General features: G+C 60.1%; 1 protein-coding gene and 1 long non-coding RNA gene across 5 annotated transcripts; one reads left to right on the top strand and one right to left on the bottom strand.

The window, feature by feature from the left end:
• Positions 1-87: 87 nt before the first annotated feature.
• STX1A (syntaxin 1A) lies at positions 88-17,759 on the bottom strand. Of its 2 annotated transcripts, XM_027961311.2 has the most exons (10): positions 17,702-17,759; positions 9,445-9,522; positions 8,976-9,075; positions 6,124-6,198; positions 5,302-5,375; positions 5,095-5,203; positions 4,933-5,006; positions 3,780-3,917; positions 1,963-2,073; positions 88-1,492 (listed from the first exon to the last, which is right to left on the bottom strand). In XM_027961311.2, exons 1-10 carry the CDS (start codon positions 17,729-17,731, stop codon positions 1,415-1,417), a joined length of 867 nt encoding a protein of 288 aa, XP_027817112.1. In that variant the 5' UTR covers positions 17,732-17,759; the 3' UTR covers positions 88-1,414. The 2 variants fall into 2 exon arrangements, with proteins under 2 accessions (XP_027817112.1, XP_027817113.1); XM_027961312.2 differs by lacking the exon at positions 88-1,492 and having other exon boundaries at positions 1,963-2,158.
• On the top strand, positions 8,787-15,308 carry LOC132658575 (uncharacterized). Of its 3 annotated transcripts, XR_009598395.1 has the most exons (6): positions 8,787-9,087; positions 10,330-10,475; positions 11,497-13,054; positions 13,321-13,423; positions 14,515-14,658; positions 15,176-15,308. It is a non-coding gene; the product is annotated as an uncharacterized LOC132658575 (long non-coding RNA). The 3 variants fall into 3 exon arrangements; XR_009598393.1 differs by having other exon boundaries at positions 10,330-13,054; XR_009598394.1 differs by lacking the exon at positions 14,515-14,658 and having other exon boundaries at positions 10,330-13,054.
• Positions 17,760-19,155: the final 1,396 nt, after the last annotated feature.

Below are 19,155 nucleotides of genomic sequence, written 5' to 3'. Positions count from 1 at the left end.
CTTGGCCTCCTGAGCCCCGTGGTGCCACTCACGTTCACCCCCAAGATCTAAGGCCGTGACAGTAAGAAATCTGGAGCAGAGGCGTGGTACAGATACAAATGTTTATTCTACATAAAAACTTCACAAAATGGGCAGCTGGTTGTACCAAGACCTTTGGTGAGGGGTGGGGTGGGGAGTCGCTGTTCAAGAAGGCAACACGGACAGTGGTCACAGTCACTAGGCAGGAGCGAAGCGGAGGGCGGGTGGGGCACAGGCCTGGCCCGTCCCTCACTGCGTGCGCACGCATGCACACTCCTTGCCTGTCGATGAGGAAGAGGGCTCCTGGGCGAGGAGCGCGTTTCAGACTTGAGAAGTCCCGAGCCGGTGGGGAGGAGGGAGGTGCCCCCTCCCTGGCTGAATACTGCATCCGAGACAGCCAACACCCACGTGGTGGGGATGGGGGGCGGGCAGCAAGGGTGGGACAAGATTGCAGGCCTGAAGTGACACTGACTTCTCGAGCACAGGAGAGCTGGGACCACTGTCCCACACGTGCAACACACAATGGCTTGAGGACCCAACCCGGGGAGAGCTGATGGCCCGGGCGTGGGCTGCGCCAGTGCAGAGGCCCGACTAGGGCCTGCCCTGCTGCCCTCACTCCAAGGGCAGGAGATCAGGCCCCTGGTCAGCCTCTTCCAGAATGTTCCCTGGGGTCAGGTATAGCCCTAAGGGGTTGCTCCGGGGGCTGGAGGAACTAGGGAAGGAAGGAGGCCGAGGCAGCCCAAGACCTGTTGGGACTCTGACCCCAGGTAGGGAAGGAAGCCGGGTCTTGACTCGGCCAGAAGCCATCCAGCCATGGCCCCTGGCAGTGATCGGCTGTTAGAGGCTTAGAGCTGGGCTGTCTCTTAGGGCCACCCCTCCCCTAAACCAAAAAGCAGCACCATGTGGCCAGCTGGTCCCCAGCCCGCAGAGAGGGGTGCCCATTCAGGGGGACAGCTGGAGAGGACACAGGACGGGGCAGGCAGGCTGGTCAGGAAGAGGCAAGGGTGGGGTCCAGAGAGAGCCTTGATCCAGGAGAGGGCAGACCCCGGGAAAGAGTGGAACTGCTGAAGGTTGGGGGACAGGAGCATGGCTAACTGCCCCGGGGCAGCCCTCCTCGAAGCGGAGGGGCTTGGGTTCGAGTCTGTCCCTTGCTGGCCCGTCCCCACCCGGCTGGCTCTTTCCCAGCCTGGGCCCCCTCTGCCTCTTCGGTACAGACGCACACTGTCACAAAGATCATGCACACGACGGCTCAGGGCGGGGTGGGAGCGGGGGGCCCTGTGGCAGAGAAGGAGCAGTCTGGGGTGGCGGGGAGAGAGCCCTGAGCCAGAGGCGGGGCAGCAGCCAGGGGTCTCCTGGGGGTGGACCGTCCAGAGAGGAGTGGCAGGCGGGGTGGTTTCTATCCAAAGATACCCCCGAAGGTGGAGGCGATCACGATGCCCAGGATCACACAACAGATGACGATCATGATCTTCTTCTGCACAGGGAGGCACGGAGAGGCCTCAGAGAGCGCGGAAGGGGGTGCCGGGAGGGAGGCTGAGCCTCCTCCAGGCAGAGCTTTGAGGGGTGGGGGGCCGCTAGGGAGCGGGCTCTGGTCAGGGCTGAGGGTTGGAGAGTCTGGGGGACTGGATGAGAGAGAAAGTGATGGCCTGGAATATGTCTGGGTGGGATTTTAATGGGGCGCTGAAGGTCTGGGACTCCAGTATTCTTGCCTGAGAAATCCCATGGACAGAGGAGCCTGGTGAGCTGCAAGTCCACGGGGTCACAGAGTTGGACATGACTTAGCAACTAGACAACAACAACGAAGGTCTGGGAGAGCCAGATGGAGGCTCTGGTCGGAGTAGAGGGCCGAGGGAAGGCAAAACGGGGAGGGACTTGTGATGCTTGGGGGCGGGGGACTCTATGGGTACATGAGCATGTGGGCTCTGGCAGGATGGGACTACTCACCCGGCGAGCCTTGCTCTGGTACTTGACAGCCTTTTTGGTGTCAGACACGGCCCTCTCCACGTAGTCCACTGAATGTTCCACGTTGTACTCAATCCTGTCAATCATCTCCCCCTGCAGGGCCAGGGGCACCCCAGCTCCAGAGGGCCCCCCTCTGGGCAGTGAGGGGGCCCGAGGCAGGATTTTGGGAAAGCAGTGCCTGGGGTTAGAGAAAAGGGGAAGGTGAGGAGGAGGGGGGTCCAGGCACCCCAAGCAGCTCCCCAAAATCCAGCCACCCAGGGGCAGGAACTGGCCATGCAGCCTCAGCCAAGGGGGAGGGGACCATGCAGAGGATGCTCGTCTGAGGCTCTGACCCCAGGGCCGAAAGGACAGCGCCAGGCAGAGCAAGGCGGGGGCGAGAGTGGCGGTGGGCGGGAGTCCAGCCATGGTGAGCCCTCCACAGGCATGATGGTTCCGTCCAGTCCTGACAGCGTTTGATGCCCCCGCCCAGTCCCACAGCCCTCGTGGGCCTGGTAACTGACTGCTCTCTCCAACTCCACGGCCCCCACTGGTGGCCTCAGCACCTCTCACCCCAGTGGCGGCAGCAGCTTCCTAAGGTCTCCCTGCTTCCCCACATGGACCATGTCCCACCCACACTAAGATCCTCCAACTAGAAGGGGCTCCAGGGCCCAGCACCGCCTGCCAAGACCCCCCTCCCACCCCTGTCTCCATCATCTCCAACTCTCCCTGGGCTCTAACCGCCCGGAATGCCTTCCTGCTTTTCAGGGTCAGGCTTTTGCTGGTCCTGATCAGGACTGTGGTGTTTCTAGCCCCTCTACCTGGGCCAGCTCTTTGCTCTTCCCCTGGGGAGTCTTTGGAGTTCAAATGCCACCTCCTCAGAGAGGGCCTTCCCTGACCACCCCATCCAAAGTGGTCACTGCAAGCGTGGCCCAGGGACTAGTAGCATCGGGATCAACCTTGAACTTTAAAGACATATAAATGTATGAATCCCTACCCCCAAGTCAATCCTAAAGGAAATCAACCCTGAATATTCAATGGAAGGACTGATGCTGAAGCTGAAGCTCCAGCACTCTGGCCACCTGATGCAAAGAGCTGACTCACTGGAGAAGACCCTGATGCTGGAAAAAATTGAAGGCAGGAGGAGAAAGGGGTGACAGAGGATGAGATAGTTGGATGGCATCACTGACTCAAGGGACGTGAATTTGAGCAAACTCTGGGAGATGCTGAAGGACAGGGGAGCCTGGTGTGCTGCAGTCCACGGAGTCGCAAAGAGTTGGACACGACTGAGCAACAAACCCCCACCTGCGAATCTCTGGGCATGGGGGCCAGCCCAGGGAAAGGTAGAACAAGGCCTGTGAGCGTGGCTCTTGATCACTTTCAAGGCTGAGAACCACTGCTGTCAGGCTACCCCCTCTAACACCTGGCACTGGTGGGGACCACGCCATTTGTCGTTAACTGATGCTGCCCTATCGCCCAACAGACATCCGCTCTGGGAAGCAGGCCCTCAGTGGTCTTGCTCATTGCTATTCCTCTGGCTCCTAGAAAAATGCCCTTCCACGTGACATGACAAACAGCTGGTGAATGAGACAGGACAAGGCCGAGTGAAGGTGGGCAGGGCCATGCAGGGCCTGGGGTCCTGGAGAGCCAAGCAGAGCCATGCAGAGAGGATCCTTCAGGTGGGCAGTTTCAACCGCACACAGTGAGTTACCTGAAGACTGGGTCCCTCCCAGGCAGGGCAGCGTGGCGGGCGGAAAGGGGAGGGTTAGTGCAGCCCTGGATGCTGCTGGGGGTGGGGTGGCAGGGGGGGCCCGGGCACCCACCTGGCTCTCCACGAGCATGGCCATGTCCATGAACATGTCATGCAGCTCCCGGATGCTGTTCTCCAGCTTGATGATCTCGCTGTGGCGTGTCTCAATCTCACTCAGGGCCTGCTTCGAGATGCTGGAGTCCATGATGATCTAGGGAGTACGAGCCGTGGGCTGGGACCCGGGGACACATCGAAGCGGGAGGGGTGGGGGCCAGGACAGCAAGAGGCCAAGGGCAGAGGCCTGAGCAGAATATTCTGGAAGCAGGACCTGCTGGAGGCTTTGTCCTTAGCCACAGCCCTCCCCTCACGTTCTGTTAGGCTCCCACCATTGTTGTTGGTTAGTCACTAAGTCGTGTCTGAGTCTTTTGTGACCCCATGGACTGTAGCCCACCAGGTTCCTCTGTCCATGGGATTTCCCAGGCAAGAATATTGGAGTGGGGGGCCATGTCCTCCTCCAGGGGGATGTTCTCGACCCAGGGATAGAACCCAAGTCTCCTGCACTGGCAGGCAGATTCTTTACCACTGAGCCACCAGCAAAACACAGGCTCTTACTAGCTGTTACCGAATTTCTCTGAGACCTGATTTCCTACCAGTAGATTCCTTCCTGTAACGTAGGGCTAGTAACAGTCCCCACCTGCGTCTGCACACCGTTAACAGCTGAGTGGTAGTTCTCACCACCGGTGCTGTAGGAGCCCAAAATGGGAATGGCCTTTCTCCTGAAACCTCTCCTCCTGTTCTTCCTCCCACACTGAACGTAGCTGACCCCTCCTCCTAGAGTCACATGCCCACACTGCATCCCCTACCGATGTGCCACCTCCTTCAGGACGCTCCCCTGCTTGGCAGCACATGGAGCTTCACTTGAATGTAGAGAGGCCGAGGGCACCGTGTCCTCCCGGGGGGGAAGGATCCTCAGGATGGTGGAGGGAGCCCCTGGCTGGTGGCAAGTGAGCACGGGGCACAAGAAGCCGACTGGGAGGAACCAGGAGACGGGTCTTACTTCCACCTTTGCCACTAACGTGGGACCTCTGCCTGTCCCCTGCCCTCTCCTGGACTCAGCCTTCTCTTCTCTAAAACCTGCCTCATGGTTGACGGTGTCCAAACACTGCCCAGACATACAGCACTTTGCACACACACCCGGGACTCCGGTGGGAGGGGTCCACACTCACCCCGGAGGCAAAGATGGCGGGGTTCCCACTCTCCAGCATGTCCTCCAGCTCCTCGCTGGTCGTGGTCCGGCCGGCTGCAAGCAGGGGTCAAACTGAGCCAGGCCCTTCCGCCGAGGGGTCCGCGGCAGTCTGGCCCCGCCCCTCCCCGCCCCTTCAGCTTACTGATTTCCAGCTGCCTCTGGATGCGGCCCTTGCAGCGCTCGCGGTAGTCAGACTGCGTGGCGTTGTACTCGGACATCACCTCCACGAACTTCCGGGACAGCGTGGAGTGCTGGGGGCCCGAGACGGGGGTACAGGTGTCAGGCCCAGCCCACCGGGGCCCCAGAGCCTCAGGCGCCCGGCTACACGCCCCGGAGACCCCGCCCACACCTGTGTCTTTCGGATCCTCAGGTCTGCGGAGGAGCGGTTCAGGCCTTCCTCCTGCTCGATGCTCTGCTCGATGCCTAGGGAACAGCCGGCTGCTGCTAACCTGCCCCGTTCGCCGCTGCCTCGCGGCCCACACACCCGGGATCGGGCTCGGAACCTCCCCTGGAGGGACTCGTGTTGTCTGTTGAGTGGGGTCACACAGGAAGCAGAGGAAGGGGCCGCGCCACGCGCTGATGCAGGAGGGGCCGGCAAAGGTTATTCCAGGCAAGACGTGTGGGTGTGTGCATGTACACTCACCTGTGAGGCCCCAGGCACACACTAAGCTGTAAGTGTGTGAGTGTGAGCATCTACTATGTGCTAAGCCTGCTGGGGCAGGCCCACCCCGTTCTGATTACGAAGGTTACGTAGGGAACAAGGGGCGGGGCATGTCATGGGGGTGGGGCAGGTGGCCGCAACCACAGGGCACAGACGTGACCCGGCATTCGGGGGGCATGTATGCCTGTGCTCCCAGGAGTGCAGGGGGGCTCCTGCGTGGGACCAGGCAGTACCAGCCACTCCTCTAAGCCTCTTTAGCCTAAGTGGGGGACAGTGTCCAGAGCGGAACACTCCCTAGAGAAGCCACATCCTGAGGCCCAGCCCAGTGCCTGGCACAAACAGGCCTCGCCAGGTAGCTGCTGAGTGAATGGCACGTGGTGGTACCCTCACAAGGACAGCAAGGAAGACCCAGTGTACCCCTCTGAGTCAGGGAAACCCCCTGGGCAGTGTGGGGGAAGCAGGCCCAGAGTGCCCCCCACACCCCAGACGAGGCCTGGAGCCCAGACTCACTCTTTAACTTGGAGCGGACTTTGTTTGCAGTCTTCTTTATGTCGGACATGAGTTCCTCCAGCTCCTCCTTTGTCTCTAGGAAGGTAGAAGGGGTGTGGGTAGACACCCTGGGCTCCCCCACGGAGGCCTGAGGGGCTCTGGGCAGACCCTGCGTCTTCTTGTCCCCTGGCTAAGGCCCTGCCTACCCCTCCAATCCCAGGCTGGCCCACACCAGCTGCAGCCTCACCCCTTCTCGTGTTGTCTTCCAAGGAGCCTCCCTTCCTCCTTCGCTGGCTCCCCCCACCACCCCCTGTAGATAACAGATGGGTCTAAATTTAAGGCAGAAATAATTGTGGAGCAGCTGGCGATGCTGGAGTTGGCACTGGGGAACATTTAGTTGATACTTGCTGGAGTCGAGGGTAGGGGGAGTGGGCTTACCTAGTGCCACCTGGTGGCTCAGGGCGCTAAGCACCCAGCTGAAGGGCTGACGGGCCAAGGGCCAAGGAGGCAGGAGCCAGACCCATCGAGCACCCTGGGCAGGGCAGACACTGTTCTACTCACAAAGCCCTGCTCCCCAGGTCTGAGCTCAGCAAAGGCCAACTGCTGAGGGCCCAGTAGGTGGGTGGCACCTGGCCTGGGTGGGAGCTGAGAGAAGTGCTGAAGAGAGGGGGCTCCTGGGGTACGGTCAGCTCTGGAGGTGCCATGCGGCTGGGCCTAAGAGACGGTGGAGCTGGGGGAGGGCAGTGGCATAGTTTCTGGCCCTTGTTCCAACTGGTACCATCTCCCTAAACCTGGCAGAGGCCATGGGAGTGCCCAGCTTGCCCTGTTCCCTGGGAGGGGTTCACTGGCAAAGTGGGGCAAGAAGGCTGCTTCCCTCTGGGGCGCTGGGTGGAGCTCAGCCTCAGGCACACCCCCCCCAGGATTCTACCCCTTAGAGGAACCAGGACTGAATGCCTGAATTCAACCTTTCACAACCACCCTGTGCTTGCTTCTGGGGCTGGGGCTTCTCAAGAGGGACATTGACAGTGGCCAATTAAGTGTGGGCAGGGCACTTCCCAAGTGGCATGTGAGTGAGGGGGAGTGGGGGCTTCCAGAAGTGGGGGTGCGTGCGCCTTATTCGCAGGAACAAAGGAAAACTCGGTTACCAGCTGCTCTGACGTCTCAGCCTCTTTTGCTCAGACCCAAAATAGCCCAGCCCGGATGGCAGTCCCTAGAGAAGGCAGAGCAAGCCTTGGCCCGGGAAAGCCCCCCACTTCCTGCTAACTTTCCTTGTGATGCCTCCCTGACCCTACTCCGCCTCTGCCCCAGAACCCTCCATGGGGAGCCCCTCCCCGCTTGGAAAGTGCCAGGTCCTGACTGCTCAGCTCACAGGTGGCAAATTCTGAAGTGGTCACTGCTGATATCTGACGAAGGCAACACAACACAGCTAAGGCTGGGGAGCAGGGCAACTCTATCTCCCCATCCTACCCCTCCCTCCCCCTCCTCCCACCTGCTCCATCTTCCTCCGGCAGGTGAGAGGCCAAATCCAGCTCTTTACAGTCTCACCCTACAGTCAGCCCCCCTCCTGAGCCTCACCAGGAGTGACCCACCAGGGACATGCGCTGACCCAGATACATGTGGGCTTGCAGACAAACCATGTCACATGACACTGTCCCTGACACACCTCTAGGTGGGGCGGGAGGGCAGCCAGGACGACCTGAGGACCGCATCGGAGGGATGCCCTGCTCTGGGGGGGTCCCTGTCTCCTCTCCAACCCTTCCTGGTTCAGTCTCCCTGGCTCCCAGCTGACTCATTCTGCCTTCCAAGGGCCTGGTGCTGGGCTTGGTTGGTGTGGCACTGGGCTCAGGTCCAAACACACTGTGGGGCAGTAGAGAGATTTATTCTGGGTGCTTGAGGATGCCTGTGGGCCTGGGGTTGAGAGGCCATGGATAGAGAGGCAATGCTGGAACTGAGAATGGAATCAAGCCTTGGGTGCCTGGGTGGGGGGCTATGGGCCCTAGGCCCTTCCTCCTGAACACCTGGGCAGCAGCTGGACCCTGCCTCGTGCTCTGTCCTGGGGCCCCAAGGGCTGGAGCCTTCCAAAGGAGATGGAGAAGGGAGAGGGGAGGTGAGCAAGCTTCGAGAACAGGCAGGCGGAAAACACACCCAATCTGATGAGTCCAGGCGGCTGGCCTGAGCCTTGGCCCATCACTGCCTCCCAGGGCTGAAGGTGAAGCCCCTCTAGGGGAGGGGATCCCAGGCCAGCATGCTGTCAGCCTGGCCCATGATTAGTGTAGTAGTAATCAATGCCTCCACAGGTCAGGGGGACCTGCCTGGGGACAGAGTAAAGCAGATGCACACATGTTCCCTGTGCAGAGGGAGAGAGAGGTGACTTCCTGGAGCCCTGAGAATGCCCGGCTCCGAGGCACCAATGGCCCAGTGCCAGGGCCGCCAGCTTTTTCCGGAAACTGCCTGCTTGGCCGGCTTGCCCTCCCACAGCGCTGATGCCTCAGAGCAGCCATCTGCTCCCCCCGCCCCCCACCCCCGGGAGGCGATGGAAAGGGAGGGGCTGGGCTGGGACGCCTCCTATTGATCACAGGCAGCTCCTCCCTCCATCCCTCCCTCCCAGAATCCAGGGCTGTCTTAGAAAGCAGCCAAGTTACCTGGAGAAGGCGGGCCAGCCACCTGGCTCCGCCCCTCCCACCAGGCATCCACCGTGATTAAGGGCAGCGAACCGCCCCTCAACCCAGGCCTGGGAGAGCCTGTGTTTCCTGACCCTCCCCAACCTGGCTAGGCCCCTCAGCCAGCCAGCAAGGCAGGGTGTTCCTTCCCTGACTGCAGCGCCTTTCTGGAGGCCTGGGGGCGCCCCCAACCCCGCACACCCACACACTCACTCTCGTCAGGGTTGGGGGAGGCCAGGATGGCGCTGTGTTTCCGCTTCACCTCCTCCACGTTCTCTGAGATCTTGTCAATGAAGCCGCGGATCTCCTCCACCTGTGGGCCAAGGTCAGGTGCTCTGGGGGCGGTAATCCAGGGAGGTGCCTTCTGGGGCCCAGAGTAGGGCCAGAGGAGGTCAGGGCCAGGCTGGGCAAGGTTCAGGTGTGTGTATGTGGTGAAGGGGTGGGCAGTGCTGATCCAAGGATTCTTCTAGATTGGGTTGGGGGTGGGAAGGAGTGGGCAATCCCCACTTTTGCTCCCCGCTGAGCCTCAGTCTATTTACCCTCAAAATGGGCTCACTACTTGGTGCCCGTGGGCTGCTGAGCTCAGGTGCGGGTATGTAAGAGCCCCGGGCTGGCTGAGAGGGGAGATGTGGCCGCCCCAGGTCTGCTGGTGTTTGGGGAGAGGCGGGGGTGCGGCTCCCACCTGCTCGAAGAATTCATCCATGAAGCGGTCTCGGTCCACAGTGACAGTGACATCGTCATCATCGTCGCTGTCCTTGGCCTGCAGGGGGGTGGACACACAAGCCCCTGAGTTAGGACCACTAGGTCCCGTGGGACCTGGGACCCCAAGCTGCCCAGGATCCCTCTACAGTAGGCTCTTCGGTTGGAGCTCTGAGGCCCAGCCATCCTTGTCCGTCCCCTTGGCAGGGACAAGGCCTGGGTGTGCCCTCAGCTCCTCGCCCCAGTGAGACCTGCAACATCCCTGGGGTTGTTCAGTCCTGTCTGACTCTTTGTGACCCCATGGACTGCAGCCCACCAGGCTTCTGTCCATGGAATTCTCCAGGCAAGAATATTGGAGTGGGTTGCCATTCACTTCTGCAAAGGATCTTCCTGACCCAGGGATCGAACCTGAGTCTCCCATATTGCAAGCAGTCTTTGACCAATCGAGCCACCAGAGAAGCCCCTAGGCCTAGGCACCACCAACACCTCCCTGCTAAAAAGTAGAATGGCTCAGACACAAGTCATGCCCAGAGCACCCAAGCTGGTCGGACAGCTACTGCCCATGGAGAGCTCTGGGAACCTCCAGGCCTGCTCACTCAGACTGCCTGGAGACCTCTCGTTAGTCTTTTTTTTAAAAAATATTTATTCATCTATTTCGTTGTGCTGGGTCTTCGTTGTGGCACATGGGACCTTCGATCTTCATTGCAACATGAGGGATTTTTAGTTGCGGCATGTAGGATCTAGAAACCTGAGCAGGGATGGAACCCAGGTCCCCTGCATTGGGAGCATGGAGTCTCAGCCACTGGACTATCAGGAAGTCCCTCTCCCTGTTAGTCTTGGCATTGACCTTGATTCTCTTTCCTTCCAGGCACAGAGTTGGGTCTGGCAGGCACCAGAGGCCAGTCATATTGTCACTTGGCTCGGGGCCTGCCTTGGGTCTCAGCCGCAGGTGTCAGCTCTGCCCCTCAGCCCCAGGAGCCGCCACACAAAAGCCAGCCCTTCACAGGGTTGGAGGTAATTACATCTCTGACTTCCCAGCATGCCAGCCATGCTCATTACTGACCGTCTCACACCTGGAGTTAGCCAGGGTCAGCCCGCTCTGCGGGCAAGGCCAAGGCCCCTCACAGCCAAGGCCAGGCTACTCAGGGTAGGACGGGCACCTGGGGTTCTCAGGCTGGGTCCTGCCCCTTTATCCTCAGTGCCCCATGGGGAGGAGGCACTGGTCCTCGGCTTAATGCTCTCTTGTGAGGATGCAGGCAGGCAGAGGGAGAGGGGAGGGGGTTCTGGGTCCCCGCCAGCTCCAAAGGGGCCGGGTTCTGTGCCCAGACAGACACTGATGGGCTGAGGGACTTCCCTCGGGGTCTGTCTGCTCTTCTATGAAATGGGGACAGCGATGTTGTGCTGGGGGAGGGCAGGCCCAGGAGTGATGGGGAACCGCAGCACGTTCTGCAAAGGACTGGGGCTCTCGGGGTCCCACCACCCCACCCAAGTGGGGCCAACCAAGAGAAGGGGCCAGTTGGGAGCTTTATGGAGGCGGCCCCTCTCATCAACAGATCACACCTCCTCCCCCAGCAGCTAAATTAAGTCTTCGTTCCCACAAGTGCCTGTGGCTGCCACCAGGTGGTCCCCACCCCCCACAAAGCCCACCCTTAGCCACAGAGAATCTAGGAGCCCGAGCTGGAGGAGGAGCACTCCCTAGGGAAACCGAGGCAGGGTGCGGTGGGGGCACCCAGGGCCCCCTCCACGGCAGCTGGCCAGCTTGGGAGGTGTCCCCGGGAGCTCCTGCCATTCAGCATCCTGGCCTCTCTGTCCTTCCGGTACCCAGAGGATAGGGGTGAGCGGAAAGAGGTGGAAGGAGAATTTTCCAGCTCCATTCCCTCTGGGAGTAATGACCAGCTGGAGCCCAAGACAAGTCACCAGAGATGAGACTCATCTCTGAGTCACCAGACACGAGAGTCACGGCAGGGGCCCCAGGGCTGGTGCCCCTCTCTGGGCTTCAGCTTGCCCACCTGCAAAATGGACTTGTCTTCTCCAGGCATCCAGCCAGCTCTGACCTGCTCCCTGCATGGCCTCCGTGCACAGAGGCTGGACTCGGGGAGTCTCCAACAGAAGGGTGGCAGGGAGATGCCACGTCCTCCTCCACGATCTCCATCAATTAGGTGGCACTAGCGGTAAAGAACCTGCTTGCCAATGCAGGAGGCATGGGAGACCGGAGGTTCGATCCCTGGGTCGGGAAGATCCCCTGGAGGAGGAAATGGCAGCCCATGCCAGTGTTCTTGCCTGGAAAATCCCATAGATAGAGGAACCTGCAGGCTACAGTCCATGGGGTGGCAAAGAGTCGGACACAACTGAGAACACACACACGCACACATACACGAGGGCCTGACCTCACAGCCTGTGTCAACCGACCGAGGCTCTGGGACTGGATGCTCCCGGGGCATCCCTTCCAAATGCTACAACTTCCTCCTCAGGCTCTTTTCACTCTCACCCCTCCACCCACCCCCACTTCATCTCATTGCTCCAGTCTGAAATCTGATCCCAGCACGCCCCACCTATAATCATCTCCCGCCCCTAGAATCTGCCCACTGTCCTCCCTGCAGACCCCAGGCGGCTTCCCCCTGCCTGCAGTGCTGATTCTGTGAAACCGACATTCCCTTCTTCATCAGATGGCAGCTCTTTCGGAAGCCTTCCTCATCTCCCCAAGGATGGGACCTCGCTCCTCTCATTCCCCACACCCTATTCACATCCCTACTGGAGCCACTGCAACAGACTCTTAAGCCCTGGGAGACCTGAAAAGTCACCCTGGGCACAGCTTCTAGTCTCAGCTTTCACACCTCCAGTGGTGGAGAGCTCACTAGCTCCCCCAGGCTCTTCTGTCTATCTAGGGCAGCCCCAACTGTTAGAAAGCCCTTCCCTTTCCTACAAGTTGGCCCCAGGCCATAGAGAACCTGTTGGTGCCCTCTCCCTGGGCTGGCCCTGCCAGAAATCGGAGGGCCAGAGATCTGAGGGCGGCATCTGCATCCTCCCTGGTTTTTCCTTCTCAAGTTGACCAAGTTCCCTCCGCTTTAGATCCTTCCCGGAGGCCTTAAGTCGAAGCCCCCGCCCCAGATCTGTTCCACTTACTCTCTGTCTTCTCCAGCAGGACAAGATGGAAACTGAATCTGCTGCTGACTGTGGTCGGAGCAGGGCCAAAGCTCTGACCCACCACCTCCCTCTTCCTACAAAGTCGACCTCTGTTAATGCAGCCAGAGACCACAGAAGTCGTCACACAGTTCTTCCTGCCAAGGAAGAAGCCCTTCCCCTCCCTGTGTACTTGGTTGGCTTTTGGGCTCAAATGAAGGATCTTCATTTGTTCTGATCCTTGTCCCAGTCTGTGAGAATCTGATGGTTTATGCCTTTGTCGCCCCCTCCTACTTTATCCCCATCTAGGCCAAGGCCCTGATTGATTAGGGCCCCAGCTCCCTTGGGAATCGGCCAACCCTCTCAAAGTGGCAGTCACAGCTCCGGAAAGACGGCTGGACTAGAGTGGGGGACCGGAGAGGCTGTGGTGCAGAGGCGGCAGCTGGAGTCGTGAGGCAGTTACAAGCTCCGAGGTACAACTGTCTTCCGACAAACTCCCCCAGACATCACATGGGCACCTTGCCAACCACCTGGCCAGAGCTAAGTTCCACTTCTTCCTCCTGAGCCCCCGTTCTTAAAGAGTCTCCCAAGCCAGAAACTGGGGGGCATCCACTCTTCCTCCTCCTCTCATATCCAACCAACATCCAATTGGCTCTGGTGTTTGTTTTTTGATCCTGTTGTTTTTAATTCGTGGCGTCCCAGGTGGCTCAGTGATAAAGAATCTTCCTTCCCCTTGCAGGAGATGTGGGTTTGATCCCTGGATTGGGAAGATCCCCTGGAGGAGGAAACGGCAACCCATTCCAGCATTCTTGCTTGGACGATCCCATGGACAGAGGAGCCTGGTGGGCTACAGTCCACGGGGTCACAAAGAGTCGGACATGACTGAGCATGCATGCACATTTCTAAGTATCTTTCAGGGGTTCTCAACCTTGGACCAGCAACAGAGTCCCTTGGGGGTAGTTAAAAAAAAAAAAAAAAAAAAAAAAACACAACAGCTTCCAGACCAAATGAGAATCTATGGGGGTGGCGCTGGTGAGGTTGTTTTTTTTTTTTCTTAAAGCCCCCCAGGATTGGGAACCCCTGGCCTGTTCTCTGGCCAGCTGGCTATCTTGGCTCTGGTCTCATCACCTCCAGCCTGAGCAATCAGGAAAGGAAGTCAGGGTGCGTGTGAGCACTGCCCCCACCACAGGGACCTGTTGAGACAGGGGAGGGGATCCCACTAGAAGCCCCCACTGTGCAGCCCTGGTGGTCTCTCTGGGCAGAGGCACCAGGATTCCACGATCCCTTCCTGGAAATAAGAGTGCGATTCCTCCAAGAGGTGCGGAGGCCAGGCAGCCTCCAGGCCTGTCCCGGGAGATGGCGGCCGGCCAGCAGGCACGGTTGATTCATTGCTGCTGGAGCAGGAGTTGCTGTTGTCTGTCTTGAGGGCTATTTTTTTTTTCCCCTTCTTTTTAATGACTAATCAAAGCCTATCTCACTAAAGCAGAGAGGCCCAGAGCTGAGTCAGGGGTGTGCGAGAGACTGAGCTAGGTCTCCAGAAAGAAAGGACTCTCTCTGACCCCTTCCTCTTCCCCACCCTGCAAACCATGCCCCCACCCGCCCACCAGATCACCTCTGCCAGTCTACCCCGTAGCAGGGCCCCAGCACAACTCAGGGAAGCAGCTTCAGGGTGTGGGGAGGGGCTGGGCTCTGCCTCCCTCCAGGTGCTGTGTGACCTGAGATGAACTCCTGGCCCTTTCTGGACCTCAGTTTTCCACTTTGTAGAATAGGAAGTGGCACTAGACAGTCCCTGGACGTCATCTGCACCTCAGATGAACATGTGCCCAAATTCATTATTATTAATAATTTTTTTAAAGAAATCCCAAGGAGGTGATGGAAAGAAGGGCCCCTAGCCTGGGCCTATTCTTACACCCCCCTTTCTTCTGCTCTGCAGGGCGAAGTGGGCAGGCTCCATTATGCAGACAAATGAGCATAAGGTTAAAGCACCCACCTGCCTGTTCTTGCTCCGAGACCCTCAGTCCCTTCAGTCGGCAGAGGGGTCACTGGGCTTCACCACTCAGGCCCGCATGCTGTCCCGGTGAGCAAGCGGGGACTCTGGGTGTCAGGCCCAGGCATCGCCAGCCCCTCTCCCTTTTGTCACATGGGTCCCTTATATTGGCCCATCCTCCCTCCTCCCAGTCAAATCCAGCTCCTCCCCCGGGCGATCCCAGTCCTCTTCTTCCAGGAAGGTTCCTGTTCTGCCCCACGCTTCCTCCTCTCTCTGGCTCTGGCTCCTGCCACAGGCCCCCGCTGTGTCTCATGGCCCAGGAGGCGCATACACACCGTTCTGGGCCCAGGGAGGGGTGTCAGCTCCAAGCAGTCCTCGGAAAGAACACTGGGGAGACCTCTGAACAGGGGGATGGAGGTAGCTGCTGGCCAGGCTGGGGCTGCCTGGGGACACCTGTCCCTGAAGTCCCCCTGGTTTTATACCCTCTGGTCGCACACGTCCGCACCCCTCCTTGGGCTCCAGGTTGCCCTTTTGATCTCTGAGGGCTGTTGGACGCTTTCAGGCCCCCACACTGGCCCTGGATGACCCCTTCCTTCTCTCTCTGCAGGAGAGGATCAGCCCCCGTGAGAGATGAGGAGGGATGGAGAAGGCTGGAGGGCTGGGCCCGGCCTGCAGTGCGGAGGAAACATGCCAGCTCCTTCCCCAAGTGTGACTTTTATAAATAAGCTCCCTTCGCTTGCTTTCCTTCTTCCAAATGTGGTGGCGTGGGGTGAGGAAGGAGGAGGGGGGAGGGAGGGGGATGGAGGGTGGGGATGGTGCAAGCAGCTGTCCCAAGCACCACCCTCTGTCCAGCCCAGCCAGCACTGGCCTCTCAGTTCCTTGGGGATTCTGGTTCCTGGGGGTGAAGGTCTCCCCCAGATATGGAATCGGAGTCTGGAGACCTGTGACCGCTTGCCCTGAGAAGCTGGGTTCTCAGTTTTTCTATCCCTACTTCCTAGATGGGAATCTGTGCAGCCCAAAGGAAGACTTGTGGGAACGGCCGCCCTCCCTAGACTAATGGTTGCACCCCACTCAGTGTGGGCTCCTTCCAGCCGATCCTCAAGGGTGCTAGCAGCCCCTGAGGGACAGGGCCACGCAGCCACGAGTACGGCAGCCTGCGTGGGGAGTGAATGCCTGGAGTAGGGGAACATCTGCAGAGGAAGCCTCAGATTACTTTAGAGAAGCCAGACCTCATCACCTAAGGACGGGTCTGGCTAGTGTGTGTGCGTGTATATGTGCTGGGGTGGGGGAGGGATTCACCAGAGCAAAGACCGGGCTTCAAGCTCCTACAGTCCAATGTCTCTTAGGCCTTAGGTCTCAGCCACGTCTAAGTCTGACTGTTTTCAGGCCTAGGTAAAGCCCCTTTCCCTCATCCCACTTGATCTGCCAGGCTAGCCACATCTCTCTCTCATGCCTCTGTTTTCCCTTCAGTGAAGGGGATGAAGGTGATGAGTCAGAAGACGTCAGATGTCAAGGGCTCTGTTCCCCCTGAGCACTGGTTCCCACAGACACTCTGGTCTGACCCACCAGGCACCCAAACACCAGGAAATGCACTACACACCCTTCATCCCCAAGATAACAACACTCCTTCTGATTCAACCGAGCACAGGAAACTTGAGGGCAACCGCAAAGCTGGGGGGGAAGTGTTTATAGACACCATATTCGACATGAGGGACCATCTTCTTCCTTTGAAACCTCCAGGGGTTTACCCTGGAGCGGGGGGTGCTGGGCACTCAGCCAGGAATAATACAGGTCTAATGGGAGAGTGGGGGCTGGCAGCCAGAGCAAGGGGGTGATGGAGGCAGGAGGGCACAGGTACCAGCCCCAGGCTGCCCAGGAGACAAGACTGGTACAATGGGGGAGAGCCAGGCACAAGTGCAGGGAAGCTGTGTGCAGAGAGGACCAGCCATGGGATCACAAACCCAAAGGATACTTGGGACTTTCCATATAAGGGGACCAGGTCTCCAGCTCTAAGCTGGGTAGCAGGGGAAGGGTTCTAGGGAGACTCTGCCCCCACCCCTTACTCCTGCAAGAAGTCAGCAGGGTGGTCAGCCAGGGCCTCAGAGGAGCCTCAACCTGGTTTAGAGCCCTGATGTCCGGGTTCCTCACAGGCAGGCTTCACTTCCTTCTCTGCACAGTCCCGGCCCTGTAGCCCCTCCCAAGATTGCCATCTTTAAGGGCAGAGGCCAGGGGAGAGGGGCTTTGATGATAAGGAGCAGGCGCAGGGGTCTCTGTCTAGGCTGGCAGAGGGCGGGCTCTGACTCGAAACCTTTGCGCATCCTTCTGCTCCCCCCACCGGAACCACGCCCCAGAAGCCACACCCCAGTGGCCTCCGAAACACAGGTGGAAAAAAATAGGTTCAAGCCGGAATCCGATCTGGAAACCCAGGAAGGGTCTGGAAACGCCGGCTCCCGGCTGCCCGGAAGCCAAGAAGAGGGAACGAGAGCGGGCCTGACCCCTCCCGGATCGGGCAGGGCAGCAGCTGCCGATCAGCACCGGCTGGGGAGCCACAGGTGATGGGAGCTACAGGTGACGGAAGGTGATGGGGGCGGCGGCCGTCCCACGAGACAGCGCCCGCCCGAGGAGCCCGGCCCCACCCGAGCGGCCGGGTTCTGCAGCGCGCCCCGCAGCCGGGCTCTGGACAGGGGACCGCCCCTGGCCCCTTCCCTTCCCACAGGTCCCGCCGTCGGTCTAAACCAGAGGGAGTTCAGGCGGGTCAGTGAGGAGGCACGGCGGGGAGACAAGGGTCGGGACCTGCTCCGCCGGGCGACGGGGAGCCCAAGCTTCGGTCCCGCCACCGATATGCCACAATATCCCTCCGAAAACAAGGGGGGGGGCCGAAAAGTTTATCTAGGACCCCAGGTTCCAGCCGCCAGCCCGCGGGCCATCGCAGCCGAGCTCACGCGAGCTCGTGACCCCAGTGGGTCCGAGGGGCGGACCCAGAGTGCGGTGGGGTCGCCGGCTCGGCACCGCTCGCTCCCGCCCTGGCCGGGGACGCAGGGGCGACCGCCCCAGGGGCCGCCAGAGTCGGTCGGGAAGCGGACCGGGCCCTGGGCGCCGGCGGCCAGCGGCGCCGCGCAGGGGCTGGACTCACCGTGCGGAGCTCCTGGGTTCGGTCCTTCATGCTCCCGGGAGTGGCAGCGGCGCCGGCTGCAGCCCGGTGAGCCCCGCATGCGCGGCGGCCGCCCCGCGGCTGCGCAGCGCCAGCCCGGCCCCGCCCCGGCCCCCGGGACCCCGGCCCAGCCCCCAGCCCGGCCCCGCCCCGCGCCTGCCCCGCGCCTGCCCCGCCCCAGTGGGTCCCAGCCGAGAGCCCAGCTCTGGGGCTCTTGGCACCCAGGCTCCCACCCCATCCCGCTTAAGGTGCTCCGAAGGGGCTGAAGGGTCACAGACCCCGGGACCTCGTTCCCTTGCGTTCCCAACATCCGTTCGATCCCTCCCGGAGGTCGCTCCCCAGAGCCGCTGCCCCGTCCCAACGCAATCCTCCCTCGACTCAACCACTCAGCATCCCTCCTTCTGGACGCAGACTGTTTCTGGACCTTCACCTCCAGAACGCCTCACATCTCTGCTAGAGGCCAGACACCACCTCCCTCCTTAGTTTTATTGCCTTGGGGTCTGCAGCATCACCCCCTCCCCAAACCTCCAGAGTTCCAGGCTTTGTGGCTCCCACCCCTCCGGCCTTCCCCCCAGAATCTCATCCAGACTCAGGCTCAGGCCCCCTCTTTCCCCAAGATTTCTCAGTTCACAGTCTGATGCTGAGTGACCACCTCGTTTAGTTTCTACTCTCAGCAAGATTGCAGGAACCCCTCCATTTGGGGGGAAGGAGATCTAGGTTATTGCCCCATCTCGTTCTCCTTCCCCTGTATTCCCAACCCTGCATCCCAGCCCCAAGCCTGAGAGCTTATTTCCTATCTAGAAGCTGAGGGTAGCTAAGCAGGAGCCCAGCTCCACTGGACTAATGGGAAGATCTTTGCAGAGCTGGAGAGGGATGGTGGCTGGGGGTTAGTCAGTAGCAGAGGCTCCTTTCCGGGTTTCTGCCAGCCTCTTGTTGAGCAGCAGCCACTCACACACCCCCAGCTGCCCCCTCCGTGCCCTGGCCTAGACGCTCTTGACCTGGAGCCAAACATTCCCCTTTCCCCTCCCCGGGGGCTGCCAAAGGTGTTGCTCTGGAGTTGAGCCAGCCTCCTGCTGTGCAGTGTGTCAGAGCCTGGCACTTCTCCCAGACTGTGGGCTCAGGTTAGCTGGCTGGCAGACAGGCTGGAGGCACTGTTCCAGCCATCCCTTCTTCCCTAGAAAGTCCGGCCCAAAGCTAGCTCAGATGTAGCCTGGCCTGAGAGACAGCCACACCCCTTCCACTTGGCCAGACCTCAATCTTGAGTGACCCACACAGCAAGTGCTGGTTGCCCAGTTTGACAGATGCGAGACCGGGACTCATCTACTAGGAGGCTTGCCCAGGGTTACAAGGGACAGGCAGCAGGGAGAGTGCTGATTCCTGGTCCAGGGTGCTTTCCTGTGTGCAGGGTGACTCAGTGGGGTGAGTCATGGGTGCAG

Source organism: Ovis aries, chromosome 24 (genome assembly GCF_016772045.2).
Source record: "Ovis aries strain OAR_USU_Benz2616 breed Rambouillet chromosome 24, ARS-UI_Ramb_v3.0, whole genome shotgun sequence".
NCBI lineage: Eukaryota > Metazoa > Chordata > Mammalia > Artiodactyla > Bovidae > Ovis > Ovis aries.
This window is presented reverse-complemented; position numbering and strand designations above follow the sequence as displayed.